The sequence below is a fragment of the Podarcis pityusensis genome (assembly GCF_964106645.2).
Source record: "Podarcis pityusensis genome assembly, chromosome: 10".
NCBI lineage: Eukaryota > Metazoa > Chordata > Lepidosauria > Squamata > Lacertidae > Podarcis > Podarcis pityusensis.
This window is the reverse complement of record NC_138035.1, coordinates 53,352,441-53,370,399: the sequence shown is the minus strand read 5'-3', so window position 1 is coordinate 53,370,399 and position 17,959 is coordinate 53,352,441. Positions and strand designations below refer to the sequence as shown.

Here is a 17,959-nt window from a genome sequence, read left to right as displayed (position 1 = left end):
TGTGACCAACCAGCTCCCTCTGGGAATAATATCAGCAGGTCACAACATTCTATTAATTTTTAATCCAAATACTCTTTCAGTTCAAGTGGTGTGGCCCAGTTAAGTAAATGCAGATGTTCACACAGCTCATCTTGTTTCAGTTTTCTACTCAGTAATAGCTAGTCTGTAAAATCAGAATGATTATGGTAATGGCTTGTATGAAAATGGATCCATGGCATTGGGACATTCAATTGTTTTAAAATATACAGAAATGATTATAGTACTATGATTTTGACTAGAAACTGCTGAGCGCTTCATAGATTACAAATTAAATACAGCTCCAATAAGATTTTTTGCTGTTTTGTTTTTTTCTTTATAAAAACAAAACATAACACAACATAGTGGAAATTGGCCCTGGTGTTCAGCCAGTGAAACACCTTTCCTAAACATTTATGTGAATACTTCAGAAAGTGTTTTATTGTGTCCTTTATTGCAACTACACAGCCTGAAATATATTTGATGCAATCAGGCCTGCAAGTTTGTGTGTATTTACTGGATATTAAAATGTTGGTGTTGCACAGCATGTTCCAGGAAATCCCAAAAAGAACTTATTTAGAAAGAAAGAAGTCCAAAATATTTTGATTGTACTCAAAAATGTATTTTTTCCTCATAAAAAAAGTTTCACATACTCACTGTTTCTACTCTACAGAATTTGTCCAATTCATTACACCACGGGTCAATTCTAGTTCACTGCAAAAACTCGTGGCTAATGTGTGTCATATAACACAGGAGGAGGGTATTACTCAATTCCACTATTTCTACATTTAATTAAAAAAACAACAAATACATAAAATTTTCTCCTCTACTTGCACTGTATAGACAGCATTGAGTGCCTCTTAGATTGTAAGAAGTCACACTATAAAGTCCTAGAAAACAATTTGGTTGGCACAGAATTCTTCAAAGACAGGTGTTTGTTTTAAAAAAATACCACACCGGCAAATATTTGTATTTGTAACTATCACCATCTGCTAAGTCCAAGGTTTTGATTTTTGTAGAGGGATACTTTTTTTTTTTTGCTTTTTTATTGAGCACAATTATTTAGTCTTGTGCACCCCAGTTTAGCACACTAGTACAGTAACATTGGTATCTCATGACATATTAGCTGGAACACCTATGACTGTTGCTTGGACTTCGAGCGCTGTGCTTTTCTCTTTGTTAGTATCCCAAAGACTGATTAGAGGAGGGTAAAGCTCACTGAAGGAAAAGGATTGTTTCTTCAGGTAATTCCTGAAGTAGCTGTGTCCTGCATCACAGTTCATTTCATGAGAGATGCAGCTGAAGAGAGAAACCACACAAAAGAATCCCAAAAGTGTAGCAAGACAGACAAACAATGTAGTGATGTTGTTCTTCTCATAATTTGCCATTGTTGGATCCAACCCTTTTGTTGCAATGTTGACGCACTGTCTTGCATTCTGTAACTGGACAGTGGGGATGTCCATACAAATTGTATATTCCGTGGACGGGGTTAGATGTGTAAAATTATAGACTTTTATATGGGATGGAATTCGAGTGCTCCGAGAAGCCAGAGAATTTCCATCTTTGGGAAAGGCAGTCCATCTAATGGCGGATTTCACTATTTTGGAAGTTGCTTTCCAGGACAGAAGTACAGAATTAGATTGCACGTCTTCTACCTTAATAGACAAAGATTTATGGTTATCCTGGGGAAAAGAACCATCCACATTAATCATAATGGATTTTAAATCTGCACCGACCAAATTAGTTGCTATGCATGTGTATAAGCCACTTTCTTTTTGTGTTATATCACTGATATCTAGTGTTCCTTCTGAATGTACATAATATTTAAGAGAAACAGTGTTGGGCAAAAGTTTATGTCCAGATGGAGTTATCCAATACACTTCAGGCTCTGGTTCTGCTGTTGCTCTGCAGTGTAAAGAAATATAGCTGCCTGTTTCTATATTTATGTTGGAGGGAAAACTTTCTGGGGCTATCAGTGGAAGGCAGATTTCCATCATTTCTCTAAAATGAACCTTCCTCACATTCTGGCCCTGAAATTCAGGAGGATCTACACAAAATAATGATTCCGGCTCCATGAACCTAATGCTAGTTTTATTCATATTAATCCATCGGATGACGCAGTCACACCGGATTGGGTTGCTGTGTATGCTGATTTCCTTGAGATTAGGCAAAGATTCAATTGTACTACGGTACAGGGCACTGAGTGCATTACTGTTGAGCATGAGTGATTCCAACCGGGGAAGTCGATAGAATGCGTTTGGGTGTACGTATGACAGTCGGGGGTTATTCGTAGCTTCTATTTTTCTCAAGTCTGGCAAATTGTCAACTGCCAGGTTATCAATAGATATCAGTTCAGGCATATTATTAATTCCCAATTCTTTGAGGTGTATCATATTGCTAAAATCTCCTCTTCGTATTCTGTTAATGGGGTTCTTGTTCAAATCTAAAAATTTAAGGTTAGTAGCCTTTTGAAGAGCAGTGTGGGGCACTTTTACTAATCTGTTGTCATAGAAAGAGATGCTTTCTAAATTGTCAAGGCCAGCCAAGGCATTATCTGGTATTTCTGTGAGATTTATGCCTGCTAAAACCAGGCTCCGCAGATTGATAAGGGGCTTAAAGTTCATATCTTCGATTCTGATAATTGGGTTTTCTCCAATCATAAGAATCTCCAGATTAGGAATAGCTTCAAACCACTTACTGTTGATCACTTGCAGACTATTGGAATTGAGATGAAGTCTAAGAAGATTATAAAGACCTGTGAAGGCTCCTGGTGCAATTGTGGAAAGCAGGTTGTGATTAATGTAGAGCTCTTGGAGATTGTTCAGCCCAGTGAGACATTTGTCCGGCAACTCTGTAAGTTTGTTTTCTTCCAGATACACTGAAAGAAGTTGGGGTATCTTCCGAAGTTCAATATTGGCCACTGATGATAAACTGTTCTGAGATAAATCCAAACCAGTAAGGTTTACTGGGAAGTCTGCTGGGTATTCAATTTTTTTAATGTTGTTTGCCTGTAGAAGTAGAACCTGTGTGTCAGCAGGCAACTGGGTTGGGAAAGTTGAGAGACCTACATCATTGCAATCCACTGTAGAAGCTTCCATGTATATGGATCTTGGAGTGAACCACGGTCTTATATCACATGTACATGACTGTGGGCAGTCTGCTTTTTTATCTACAGCTTGAACTAGCACAGTGATAGTTAGGCCAAGTAAAAAGTGAATTTTGAATGGCATGTCCTTCATTTTAGCTCACTGTTCCAGAAAAGTAATTGGCCCTTAAGGATTGGACAATTACAGTTTTTTAAGTTCAATAGGAGATGGTCATTTGAGAAGACAAACACTTGCATTTGTCAAATGACGCATGCTGCAGAAGCACAACAACCCTCTCTTTCTTGGAAATATGTGGCTCCTTTGCAGTCACTTTGTCCAGTTAAGAGAGGCATATTTGGGGAACAATAAATATTGAGTTGTATTTGAAAAATGTGGTCCACCCAGGAAGTTGTCAAAAAGGAAGCAGAACAATCATATAGTAGTGTTAAGTTTAGCTTCCATGATGTCTTCCTTCTTTTTGTTGTTGTTGTTGAAAAGAGACCTTCAATATAAAGAGAGAGAAAACAATTAGTACTTGCTGCTATTAAGCAATATAAGCAGAAATATATTTTGGTGAAAACATATTGTGTTGCTTACTGCAGGTGATATTTAGACAACCTGGCAGACAGATCCCAAAAATCTTTATTGTCTAAAATGCTGGCACAGAATACCAATGTAGTAGGGGTGTGTGTGTGTGTGTTTGTGTGTGTGTGTGTGTGTGTGTGTGTGTGAAAGAGAGAGAGAGAGAGAGAGAATCACTAAGTATTCAGAAATTTAAGCATTTGCATGTTGATACAATTAGCAATTTACAGCTGAACTTAAATCCACTGTTTGTGGATTTTGAATGTAAATGAACAGGTTCTTCTATCTGCACTGGTTCTGCCCTCTCCTCCCATTCCTCCCATTGGTGATGTGGTACCTACCAAACAAACGTTGGTTCATGTGTCACCATCATCTGTGGTGAGATCGACATCTACTAATGTGTGTACATTTTTGGGATCATAACCAATATGTTTCTGAGTACAATAAGAATTCAAATCGGGGTAGAACTTTACATCTGGTTAAACATAATAGCAACTCAGTTTTTTCCAGAAGGCTGGCAGGGTTGGTCTGTTATAGCAATATTGGCAGCAAGTCTTGTGGCACATTGCTTGGCACACAATGTTTTCAATAAACAAACAAAATGGTAGGCAATGCATGACCGACAGATCAAGTTGCATTCTATCTTGCGCTGTTTTCCTTTTGTTTCCTGCAGTCATAATTCACACGGGTAGCTTTGTTTGCAAACTTGTATGATAAGGCCAATGGTTCACTGACATTGATAAATGTATTTTGAGATGTTGCTGGTAAAAGATAGTAAACACTGCATCCCTGGCAAAGGATGTCTTCCAAGATGTAAAGCATAGAATAGTCTGAACTAACATCTGATTTGGCTCCTTCCTTCCCTTCATTTGTTGGCATTGAATGCTAATCTCCAAGACTGACTTGCAACTTTTAGACAACTAGTGACAAACGCTATCTGAAATAACACTGCTGTCAGCAGGAGAGGCATAGTATCTTTCTCAGAGCCATCTATATTTCCCTTTTTAAAACGTATTTTATATTCTGTTTTCATCTCTTCAGTGCCACATAAATGTATTTTGCTCTTTTCTGTTCCTTTATGTACACACTTGTACATACATGTGTGCACATGCTACATACATAAACAGTGGAGATATTCTTAGCCATTTTTATTAGGTATGTGTGTGTTTCTACACACACACACACACACACACACACACTACTCCATGGTACTGAAGGCAGTTAAATAAATGACTTCAGTAATCCCTGCAACAATCCGTTAAAGTAGGTCACAATTATCCCTGTACAGCACTGGGGCTGAGGCTGTGAGATAATGGCTTGCTTAAGGCCATGCAGTGCCTGAGACAAGTTTTGGACCAGGGATGCTTTGAGCCACAACTTAATAAGGAACTTAACAAGAAAGATCCTTAGACCAACATCTTCCAGCTTCTTGCTCCATTGATCTCTCTGACTTCAGTGGGACTACTTTGGAGCAAGCAATTTGACGATTATAGTCAACTGGCTTGGGGGCTTTGCATCCCAGTTCTGCCTCTTTCTAGCTAAACAGGGATTTCAGAAACAGTTTTGAAACTGCTCTGGGCATTGAGGAGGCAAACGACAAATTATTGGCACTATCCTTTAAGCATCCGCAGTAGACTTTTCAAAGCGTATTTCTATTGTCGGTTGTTCTCTTCCACTTGAAATGCTGCAGAAACCTTCAAAAGAGGTTTGATTTGCCATGGTGTTGGTGCCATGGCCAATGGCTGCACTGCAATTGGTTTAGCTGTGCTTATGAAGCTTTTGTCCTACCCTTCTTCCAAGATGCTCAGGGCAGTGGATATGATCCTCCCCAGTGATTACCGTAATCCTCAAAGTAACCTACTGGGGTAAGTTGCGCTGAAATATAATGGCTGGCTGAAGGTTATTCACTGAGCTTCATGACTGAGTAGCAATTTGAACCCTGCTGTAATGCCTCCAGGCCTGTAGTATTGGGTGATATCAAGAGTTGTTTGTCCACTCGCACAATGAACTTCTGCTTGTGCACTGGAGCTTCCTCTCCCCACTACATCCCCTACACACACACACACACACACACACACACACACACCCCTCCCCCTTTGTATGTAGGTGTAAAGCTTTCTAACTTGCAGTGTCTTAATGTGTATAAATAAAATCATCAGACAATGTGTGAGCTAAACATGTCAGTGAAACATTATGTTGTTTTGAGGTTTTCTAATGCATTTTTTTGTGGCAAGGGGCCAATATATATGCAATGCAAAGTAGCAATGGTACAGAATAACATAATCAAAATGAAATCTGTTCCATGAAATTAGGTACTCTTCAGGCTTGCAGAGAAAAGAACATTTGCACAAATGGTTAGTTAATAAAACTCTGGCATTAGCTTCAGAAGCTGAATTACCTTGCTGTCCCTATTGTTGGATGTGCTGCTGGTGACAAAAGACTTAAAAATGGGCCTCTTTTCTGTATTAAAGATTTGGTGGGGGGAAATTTTCTTGGACACTAGTGCAGTAGTTTAGAAGAATTATAAATATGAAGTTAGCACTACAGAAAGCTCTTAGGCAAAGGCAAGACTTCTTCTATTAGGGTCAGTGTTACCTTTCAAGTTTATCCTTGCTAATGTCTTCAGGCAAACTTCATTATTGGTTCTATCAGATTTGATCTAAAGAAAAGAAAGTTACTGAGCAGTGAACTCAAGTAACCTTGTTATTTTACAGTAGGACTGGATACTCTCTTAGTATTGGCTTATTTGTAACATTGCAGAGCATCAGTTTACAATCTCTCGCCCAAAGTAAGGAATGAGCTTAGAAGGGGAGAGAAAATTGTGGTGTTAGGAAAGTGAGAATCCTTGGTGATTAACTTGCTTCATATCCATTGGAGAACAGGAAATTTCCAGTTGGAGCTAGTTGCAGGCAGAATTACATACCATATGCAGTCAGTTATGGAATTATGTGTATAAATAAAATTATATAAAGTGCTTTGACAAAGTGCTTTGACTATTTGTAGAATTACTTGCCATGAATATATCTAATTCTCAGTCTAAACTAGTGTCCATTACCACATTGGATGCATTATTCATTGTGTAAATAATAATTCCTTGAAGGCACTGCCAATAAATTTCATAGGTGGCCCTCAGTTCCATTATTAATAAGAACCAAGATTCTGCTGTTTAAATAGGTGTTATTTTGGTCTGAAATAACAAGCAGAATAACAAGCAGCCTCATGCTTTGCATATATACTTGAAACAATATTGAAATGATTATTTAGCTGTTGTATGAAGTGTTGGTAATGGAAAAGGACTTTTTGGAAATCATTTTGGCATTGCACATAGCTACTTGTCTCCTTTCGTTGTGGTGGGAACAAAAGATCCACAAAGTCTTCCATTAATTACCATTTTTTGTCTGAATCAGGTTACTATGGTAACAGCTTTGGAACAAGCCAGGTTATTAGGGCAGCTTCAAACCATGGTTTAATATCCTGCTTTATTTCAAAGCTTTTAACCTTAGTTTTCTGGTTCAAGCAAAATGGAAAACAGTGGGTAATGGAGGAACTTCATGGTTTGTTTACTTGTGCATATGAAGAGAGGGACAAAGAAGTTGTGTGTATGGCCAAAAAGGTTTGTTGTCAGTGTGTCAAGAGCATACTATCCTCTCACTCGACCTGAAAACACTTAAAAGGAAATGCTAGTGACCTGTATGTCCAAGACCAGGCACTCTACTACGCATCTAATGGTGATTCAGAACTAGCGTTTTCTTCATACTAAACTTCTAGGCACCAGAGTGTTGAGTATGCAACAACTTCCTATCTAGCTACCACCTAAACTGGAGGTATAACATTTTGTGTGTGTGTTATACTAAGAAAGAAATGCACAGTTTACACAAATGTAACAATATTAGCACATTCTTGTTCCATTCTGTGTGAAATGAAATTCAGAAAGGAGAAAGCTACTTACCCATCCACCCCCTTGACACGTGTGTGATTATTTTGTAACCTGAAACATATAGTGCACTTAAGCGTGAGACCGCAACAGCATTTCATTGCTGAAGATGAAACTTGGCTGAACTTAAATTTATATTTTGCATTTAATTTTGTGGTGGGTGGGTGTGCGTGCGTGCGTGCAGCAAATTTCATTCCTCTTTCCAAGGTGCAAATACCAGAATGAAATTTTGATAGCGTGAGTGCTTCATTTATTAATGAGTGAGACATCTTACACACGTCTCCTAATGCTCAGTAAAAGTGTTAAGTTTATATACAGGAGGAACATATATGTCTGAGTGTAGACTGCAAACTTTCTTGTTAAAAGCTAATATGCCTCTGGCAAAAGAGCTCTGTGCTGCTGCTACCTGCCAGCTGCTACTGGCATGCTGAGAAATGATCAAGCTGCTCATTTCCTTCCTGTTTGGCATTTAAGACATTTCTAGCTTAATATACAGAGTTATTCAGTATACAGATGACTTTATACTAAAGTAGATGGATTGTACTACTCTATTAACTTTACAAACACAAAGTGCTCATAAGCACAAACTCTTCCAGGGTTTAATTTCTTTCTCATCCTGTAGCAGCGAATTGGGGAGCCCTTTGGGGGGGGGGGGTTACGACTGCTTTCCTCACAGGGATAATCTGTTAGAGGACACATGCTGGCATTTGTGCTAGACCAGTGACAAATCAGGCAGACCCAGAGCTCTTTCTCCTTTTCTGCCACCTCTTTTCACTTACATCCCCCCCCCATTGTACCCCTTTCCTCATTTTTCTCTTTGACACCCACATGAAATTAAGCTGAGGGCTGCAAGTTGCTCACTCCTGCTCTAGCATGACCAAGAAATCGAACTCAGATCCAGAAGTTGAGCCCTGGGTTGGCTCTTAATAGCTTGGTCTTATTTCATGTCTGTGTGACAAAGTAAGTGGGTTGCAGTCTGGGTCACAGTTCAGTTAGGGTAAAAGTTTCTGTTTGCCACAAGCACTAAGGTCACCATTATTTGGGGCAAAGGATGGGTTTTGCATTGCAAAATATGTGTCTTCCCTCTGCCTCCGTTCCCATCCATTATAATGATAGCTGGCTTCAGTGCTACTTAAACATTAAAGAGCAAACTCACTAGATCTCTTTATGCGCCATATATCTTAAGAAAACGAAAGCTTACTAGAATTAGGCACTTAATATGTTTGTATTTCTGCATTTCTGCTAGAGCTGGAGACCTTACTATGGAAGTGTTTTATTTGCACCTGTTCAAGGTTCTGTTCTGTAAAGGCCAACTGCAGAGATATTTGCTTGTTATAGCAAGCTTTTGTTAGGAACTAAGCAAAATTAATACAAAATGAATAAAGACACGTGAAACGTAAAGCAGGTCATGTCAGAAACATGTTGGTTATCAAAAAACAGACATTAAATCTTACTTTCTTCATAGCTGTTTTCCTCCGTGAACTGCATATCTTTGTTGGAGGTGTACAGTCTGATTATATGTATATATATTGGGATTGAAGGGCCATTGGGTTTATTGGGACTCATTCTATCAGTGAGGGAGAAATTCAGCTCACATTTTAATGCAAACCCACCTAATTCACACTACATGAACCAATACAGGAACTGAAACACAGCTATCCTTTGAAATTTTCACTTCTCTGAATTTTGCAGTGCCAATCTCCAACAACAAAATGTGCACATAAAGGTGCATATTAATATATAGTAAATATTGCAGGTGCATGGTTTCTGTTATTAACACCATGATATATCGTGATCATGGACAGAAAATTGGTCTAAACTCTGGAAGCCCTTTATTAGCCTATTTAGCCTTGAGTGCCATTGTATCTCAGCTTTACTTCAATGGTTAGTACAGTGGGAACCCACTTACTGGGCCTTGCTCTTTTTGAAAGATCAGCAAGGTAAAAAAATAAAGTACTTTGATAAATGGTAGAAAGTAGTAGCTTGATAAAACACAGCACAAGCCACGCTGTGATGGAAAAACCAAGAGTTCACTCCAGTGGTTCTTCAGACTATTCTGCCTTAAACATCTAGTATAACTATGTTATTTTTCTCAACACCAGTATCAATATGTTGCTTTTTGTAAGCATCATTAAAAATAATTTGCAGCTGTAATATTACCATGCTGAAATGCATCCTTTGTTAACTATGACAGCAACATTGGCTGCTTAAAAAAAAATAAAAAATCCCAGATACGTTCCAGACTCTCGAACAGTGTGACCCTTTGCAGACTAATTATCTCTCTTGTAGACAATGATTGGTATGCCTTAATTAGGCATGTGCCTCTTGCTGTCACTGATGACTCATGCCTTGGTTCTCAAGGGATGTGTGGATCTCTTATTTGAGCTGGAATGGATAAAAAGAGGACATTGTTTTTAATCTTTGGAGCTAAGGACCAGTTAGATTGGGCAGAAAGGAATGCAATCATAAGGCACTAGAAAACTCTTCCCACCCACTCCGTTTAGTGTCAGAAAGCTTTATTTAAAAAACGTTGCAGTCTGAATGTAACATCCCCTGCTGCTAATGAGAAAAGCAGTTCATCTCACATTGGCCCATTTAGAGGTAGTGAGGAGTCCCAAAACACAGCTGTATTTACACAGCCGCCTCTCAAAGAAAACTCAGCTAAAAAAAGGCATTCTGTAATTTATGTTACTTAAGCTTTTCTGTAAGAATTGTCATAGGTTGCTATCAAATAAAAAAAGGGAAGAAGTGTGTTGATTACCTGCCTGGACTAGAGAGAGAAATCTGAAGGAAAACAACAACCAGTATTGGGAATGAAGAGCAAAACCAAATATTCAATCACATTAGTTTAGTAAGTATATTCTGTTCTGGACTGATGATGTGTAGTTTTCCCAGTATATTTAAATCATAGTTAGCATCCTTGTAATGTGAGGCGGGGATTCTGATCTGCAGATGACTCAGAAAAACATTGTTAATGCCAATAAATCCTGAGAAAGCACTATATGTGAACCTTTTGAAACAGCATGAGTTTACAGCGCATGCTTTTTCTGGAGGCAAACCAAGAGAAACCTAGAACCCAAAGTTTGGATGACACGCTAAGCCAAAACACAGCTCAGCTCGCAGCAGAAGCTGGGGGGAGGCATGTAGTCATCGAAATCTCCTCTGTAGGAACTCTCACACTTGTACATGTTCACTAAGTCATAGATAGGCTTAGGATGATGTGCAAACCTGCTCTATGTGAGTGAGGCAAGTGCATAAGAACAAAAAGGGGAGTGTTAATTCAAAATGAGGGGAAGAGTATCATGAGTGCTGACACTATCAGATTAAAGGGGTTTAATAGTAGTAAATTAGTATTTTGATACGGCAGCCTAGACACAAAATTTATTATTTGTAGGAAGGAGTGGAATATTATGGGCAAGTAACATGGCAGTTCAGATCTTCCATCCTTAATTGCAGTATAGGAGGGCTTCTGCATGAACAACTTTTTTGTTATCAGTGCAGTGATTCTTTGAATCAGCTGTTCTCTTTTATTAAATTCCCTTCCCTGCCAAGCATTTTCTTACCATTTATTTAATGTGCTCCTCCCTCAAGGGAAGCGCCACCCTCAAGTTCACCCTCTTAGTCGGGACGTTGGGCAGTCTTACTCACAGCTTCATCATATATTATGGGTTTGTTTGTTTTTACGTTGATAATCTCATTGTAGGAAAATTGTAATCCATGAGAGAAAAGGAACGGTAGCACTAGGAAAAGAGGATTGATGGCCTCACTTTTCCACACATTCATTATAATCTTTGTTCTCCCTAGAGCCTTCTTTGTCAAATGAGGTGGAAGCATTTTGAACTGTACCACTTCAGATTGCAGGCATAGGGTTGTATTTTTGAATGCTTCTCTGTGTCAAAAAACTCTACATTATCTGATAGAGAGGGCTAAACCCCTTTCTGAAGCATATACTGTATTGTAGGAATGTTACGGTGTGGGGTTTGTATTTTGGGGAAGTATATACTATCCATAATTATTCTGTCTCTAACGTCTCATTCTGAATATTGTGCATATCACTTCTGAAAGTGCTATATTTACATTTCCAGAGGATCTCTCTTATATTTATGGAGAGAAGTACTGGCACTGAGGTTCAAGGTCAATTAAGCAAACTGGATTGATCCTTGTACAATGGGATGGGAGCATGATTTTACCTGTATAAAGTAAAAGTAATTGGGCTGTATTTAATACTCCTTTCCCTTGACTTTGCTTGTACTTGAAACAGTTTACAGTAAGAGAATAATTACAATACTTCACTTTTAGAGCCAGTATCGTAATCCTAATTTCCCCCCCTTCAGCTCTCTGGGCTAGATGTTGCCTGAGGGAAAGCCAAAGGCTTAAAATGTTTTGTATGGAACTAAGGCAGGATAAACTCTCAGTTTTTGGGCCGTTAGAGGCAAACAATCTGAAAAGTTCTTATGTCACAAGAAGCCTATTATACCTAAGGACATTTGAGACTATCCTTCTTCTAAAAATAGGTTAGAGAGTACTATAGGAATTTTTAGTTCTTAGCTTTGGGTTTTTTTTTTTTTTTTAATGAATATAATCATACTCTGTTCTGTGCACTGTTTTGTATATTAACTGTCTGGTCCTCATTGGATGCTTGTTTCCAGGGGGTGATGCTCTTCAGCCCCAGTGGGGTTGTGGAGTTCCCCAGGGTTCAATTTTACCTCCTATGCTGTTTAACATCTACATGAAAGTGCTGATGGGGTCAGCTGGTGTTTTGGAACTTGTTGTCAGCAATATGCTAATGACACACAGTTCTACTTCTCCTTTAAATCTGCAGGTGTGGCAGTGGATGTGTTAGACCAGCCTTTCTCAACCTCTGGGTCCCCAGATGTTGTTGAATTACAACTCCCATCACCCCTAGCTAGCAAAGCCAGAGCTCAGGGATGATGGGAGTTTTATTAATTATTAATAGATGTTAGTGAATTCCCTCTGTTCAGTTCAAACCCTTTTAATTTTTTCTCAGGCTTTCCACCCAGTTTGAATAAGCACAACATTTTAAAATCCTGTTATGCTCCATCTAGATGGGGCAGAATATGCTGTCAGATATTTTATTACATTCAATACCAATTTATTAGTTTATTTTTTGTAAAGGTCTAGTAAAGATAGGTTTGAAATGGGGAAAAGAATTGAACATCTAGAAGGTAACACATAGTGGCAGCAGTAAACAGCAAAACATTGAACCATCAGTAGTACAGTATTTGATGGTTAAATCCTGTAGCACAGTAGTACCATGAAGAAATGCTGTAAAGAAACCCACAATAGTTTTATGGGTGGGGGAGCCAAGTGGATTTTAAGTCTGGGTACTATGACACCAGTTAGGCTTAATGACTATTTTGGATTTGTAAAATTATTGTGAACCTACAGCTGTTTTCCATGAGATGGGGAGATGGTAAGTATTTATTATAGAACGATATTAATTGATGAACAACGCCTTGTTTAGCAGAACAGTTCAGAGCAATTACATCAATTTAGAGAATATATGTGGTGGTGCTGACAGGATAATAAAAATATAACCAAATAAATTCAAATAAAAACCTTCTTAATGGGAAGTAGGGTAAAAAAATCAGTGACCATGGTTGCAGATTCCAGGGAAGCCTTCCTGCAAACAGCTATAGGTTTAACAGATGTTTGTGCCGTCTGCACAGATGTCAGGGGATGTAGGCACAACATCAGGGTGGGACTACTGTGCACAATACCACTCCTTGCTCCTGCGTTTTTCCTATATAGGAGCAAAGTGCACCTGAGTCATTCCAGAGACATAGAACAGGGTTTCCCAAACATGGGTCCCCAGCTGTTGTTGGAATACAATTCCCCTCATCCATGACCACTGTTCCTGCTAGCTAGGAATGATGGGATTTGTAATCCAAAAACAGCTGGAGACCCCAGTTTGGGAAACCCTGTTCTAGAGGTATGTTTCTCACAGCTCTAAGAATTTATATGATAAATGTGTCAGAACGGCTACCATTATTTATTTATTTTAAACCTTCCAGAACTGTAGTAACCATGCATTTTCCATCAACACTTTTGGATTTCTACGCCACCAGTATCCTTTGCTACTTTTTAAAAATAAAGTATTGTAATTTTGCCTTTGATAACCTCAGCTAACAGTTACACAGTTGTTTTTGGCTCCGTTTCATCTTGTGTTTGTCATCAAGCCAGTCTGATTTATCTTCGTATTTTTTTAGATGGTGGTATTTCAGATGCTGAAAATGTGTGTACGTATGTGTGCGCGCTAAGGGTTATTTATCTCTTAATTATAGATTCCCCTGGTGAAGAACCATCTGTGACTCAAAATGCATTGGGTTATTTGAACAGAATTGCCTGCTTTTGTTGATCTTTGAATAGATCTGTTACTGCAACCACTCTTTAACAATATTGCTTGGAGAGGTAATAGAAGAGACAGAGATATGTACAGTAGCAATTTTGGAGTGTGTTGCCATTGTGCCAGAGGTAGCGAAATATCCAGTGGGAGATATGCAGGGCTGTTCCTACCCATTCATTCATTTCATTCGTCTCAGTTAATCATTTGCCTGAATAGCATGTATATGATTGATCTCATTTAAAGTGCTATTTATATTGGCAGCATTCTTAATGTTTGGCTGGCTTCAAATCCCAGATACTCAGTTGTTGTTTTCCTATCAGCTGTAATGTATGTTTTGTGTATGGAATATACAGTGATTCAGAAATAGTCCTGTATTGAATAACTTCATGTATAGATCAACATGATAGCTACGCTTCTGAAGTGCTCCACACCTATGAAGGACATGCCTGTTCAATTGATTCAGTGCAGGAGATTGTTCCTCTGTTGATTTTTCCCTGATGAAAAGGGATTATACTTAGAGTTGATAGAGTACAGTGCTGAATCTGGATTCCACTGATGTCAAGTTCTGGAAGTTTCAAGTAATAATAATAATAATAATAATAATTATTATTATTATTATTTTTATTTATATCCCACCCTCCCCAGCCGAAGCGGGGATCAGGGTGGCTAACAACAATAAAATAATACACCATTCTAAAATCATTTCATTATAAAATTAATTCAAATCAAATTGATGGCAACCATTGGGCTAGAGTTCTGTGAAGATTGCCAAAGGAGGAAGTCAGGCTGTGACCTGGCCAAAGGCCTGGTGGAACAGCTCTGTCTTGCAGGCCCTGTGGAAAGATGTCAAGTCCCGCAGGGCCCTAGTCTCTTGTGACAGAGCGTTCCACCAGATCGGAGCCACAAAGTAAATATCTGAATTAAGAAATAACCCTTTGAAATGCATGAATGGTTTCTGTGGACTAATCTATACTGGTTATAACATTAAGGTAAAGGTAAAGGTACCCCTGCCCATATGGGCCAGTCGTGACCGACTCTAGGGTTGCGCGCTCATCTCGCTCAAGAGGCCGGGAGCTGGCGCCATCCGAAGACACTTCTGGGTCACGTGGCCAGCGTGACGAAGCTGCAACTGGTGAGCCAGCACCAGTGCCGCACATGGAAATGCCGTTTACCTTCCCGCTATAAAGCGGTACCTATTTATCTACTTGCACTTAGGGGTGCTTTCGAACTGCTAGGTGGGCAGGAGCTGGGACTGAACGACGGGAGCTCACCCCGCCGCGGGGATTCGAACCGCCGACCTTACAATCAGCAAGTCCTAGGCACTGAGGTTTTACCCACAGCGCCACCCGCATCCCTGGTTATAACATTATAAATGTGTTATAAAAATGTGACACCAGGGTGCGCTGTACAGCAGTCAATTGAAAATTACATTGAGAGCTATATAACGTTTTCTTTCTTAGCGGTTTGTTTTTTTAATTTTTTTTTTAGATAGTGTAGATCCAGTCTGTATGTAATGTAGAATATCACTGTCAGTCAATGTAGACTATACTGGTCTATAATACAGACCAGTATAAGGCAGCTTCCTATGTTTTCCCCTAATATTTTCATGCCACATAATTCATTCTTGATTTATATGTTACAGTGAATGTCCAAAATCTGGTGATTGTTGCAGAATCAGAATCAGAAGAATCTTTATTTGCATCAGCCACTAGCCATAGCAGTAAAATAACATAAAATGAACTGAAGATAGAGGTAAAAACGTAACTATACAAAATACATTCTGGAGGTTTACATCAATAATCAAATAACAGATCTTATTCTAATTGCCCCTGCTAAATTTTTTTTTGCAGTTTTTGCTGTCACCTGATTAGGTGATTGTTGCATTTTGACACTTAGCGAACATGGACATTCACAGTTAATTAATGCCTGACTGAAAAAAAAGGGAAAATATAATGTAATAGAGCCATGATGCTAAATGTTTAGATTTGGTAAATATTAGGATTTAATTAGAATTTGTATGTTATAAGGCAGTCTCAGTGTGTATTAGAAGGGGGTGGGTAATGTAACAGGTTTGAGGTGTTTAATTAGCATTTATGTGTAAAGACTGTGTATCAGACCTTGCGAATGTAACCAAGATCCATGTGTATTGGCATATGTGTGTGGACCTGCTTCTGAGCATCAAGAATTAGTGAATAGTTAATTAAGCTAGTTAAACTTCCTAAGTGTGTACCAGCCTTTAATCCCAGTCAGTCAATAAGTGTTTTCTATTCTGTTGGAAGCCACCCAGAGTGGCTCGGGCAACCCTGTCAGATGTGTGGAGTACAAGTAAGAAATTATTATTATTATTATTATTATTATTATTATTAGCTTCAAAGAACTGGGTATTAGAATGCAAATGAATAAAGGTGGCTTTTAGGAACAACAGAGATGGTACTAGGAAGCAGAGAATGAACTGTGCTTGTATTTGCCCTGGAGACCAAGGTAGGCTGCAGAGCAAAAAAAGGGGGGTTGGTGATGCTGCCATAGGCTAAGCTCAGGTGTTTTGGGGTGCTGCTGCTGTGCACTAGTCTCCATTATGCCTAATTTCCCCCAAAGAAACACAGACCTTGGTGGTGGGCAAATACACCTGGAATCTCGCGCACCGCTGTGCAGAGATTGAGGTGGCTTGTAACAGCATAAGTTATTTTTAGACATGCACAAAGCTTGTCCCACACAGCATGCAAGCTGCAACACATGCAGGAGAATCAGCAAGGTATAGTGGTTAGACTAGCATTTCCACAACTTGCGTCTCCAGTTGCTTTTGGACTACAGTTCCCATCATCCCTGACCACTGGCCCTGTAAGCTAAGGATGATGGGAGTTGTAGTCCAAAAGAAGCTGGAGACCCAAGTTGGGGAAACACTAGGTTAGACAGGTGGGCTAAGACAAAGGAGACTCAGACTCAAATCCCTGCCTAGTGATGAAACACTCTGGATGACTTAGCCCAGTCAAGGTCTCTCGGTCTAACGTATTTCACAGGGTTGTTGTGAGGGTGAAATGTATTGTGGGGAGGGGAGAGTTATGTATGCTGTCATGATCTCCTTGGAAGAAAGGTGGGATATACATGCAGTAAATAGCTTAAATAAATATATTACAAAATTTATCATATCTCTTCCATTGGTTTCCTCAGAAACAGTTTCTACAGATGATTAAGTACCATTTGTGCAAGATCTCCAATGAATCTTGTTTGGAATTCTGCTTATCCTGATACAATCCCAAACTCTTATCTACTGGGCATTGTTGCTTATCTGTTCCATGGCCTTGTCTCTGTGGTGTGTTTGGCAAGCTGATATTCTTTTGGGACAACATTCCCCCCATATGTATATGGTAGATTCGCAGTCTTAGAAATAATATGAACAGACACCAGTAAATGCAGGTTAAAACAAAAACAAGACAAATGCAGAAGAGAAAATAACCATGATTATCAATTTGTAGAGTTTGTTAGAAGAGTTTGTATTTGATATCCCGCTTTATCACTACCCTAAGGAGTCTCAAAGCAGCTAACATTCTCCTTTCCCTTCCTCCCCCACAACAAACACTCTGTGAGGTGAGTGAGGCTGAGAGACTTCAGAGACGTGTGACTGGCCCAAGGTCACCCAGCAGCTGCATGTGGAGGAGCGGGGACGCGAACCCGGTTCACCAGATTACAAGTCCACTGCTCTTAACCACCACACCACACTGACTCTCCAGTTATTTGGGTTATTCCAGTCACTGTATCAACAAAGGTTTGCTGAAAAGAAAGTTAACTGTTCTTAGTCTTGCCAAGACCCTTCTAAATCTTTGGGGAAACATCCATAAAAGATGCATTTATTTTATAATTACTAGAATAATTTTGAAAGATATCTTGGTCTACGAGGGATAATACAATGGATTCACAGTGGAGCAATAAGCATAAATGAGTGTTTTTACATTTACTTAAGACATCTGTATAGTTGAA

At 39.1% G+C, this 17,959-nt stretch overlaps 2 protein-coding genes across 4 annotated transcripts in view; one reads left to right on the top strand and one right to left on the bottom strand.

Moving 5' to 3' along the window:
• IMMP2L (inner mitochondrial membrane peptidase subunit 2) overlaps positions 1-17,959 on the top strand; it is a 478,312-nt gene that overhangs the window by 159,137 nt on the left and 301,216 nt on the right. The window lies entirely within an intron of this gene.
• Positions 616-17,959, bottom strand: part of LRRN3 (leucine rich repeat neuronal 3) — a 45,096-nt gene continuing 27,752 nt past the window's right edge. Inside the window, exons 2-3 of one of the 2 annotated variants that reach the window (XM_081022344.1) lie at positions 6,279-6,342; positions 616-3,603 (exon numbers count right to left, since the gene is read on the bottom strand). In XM_081022344.1, coding sequence (XP_080878470.1) covers positions 1,128-3,254 — 2,127 coding nt within the window. In that variant the 5' untranslated portion in view covers positions 3,255-3,603; positions 6,279-6,342 and the 3' untranslated portion in view covers positions 616-1,127. The remainder of the gene's footprint in view (positions 3,604-6,278; positions 6,343-17,959) is intronic. The other variant, XM_081022343.1, reaches the window with a different exon arrangement.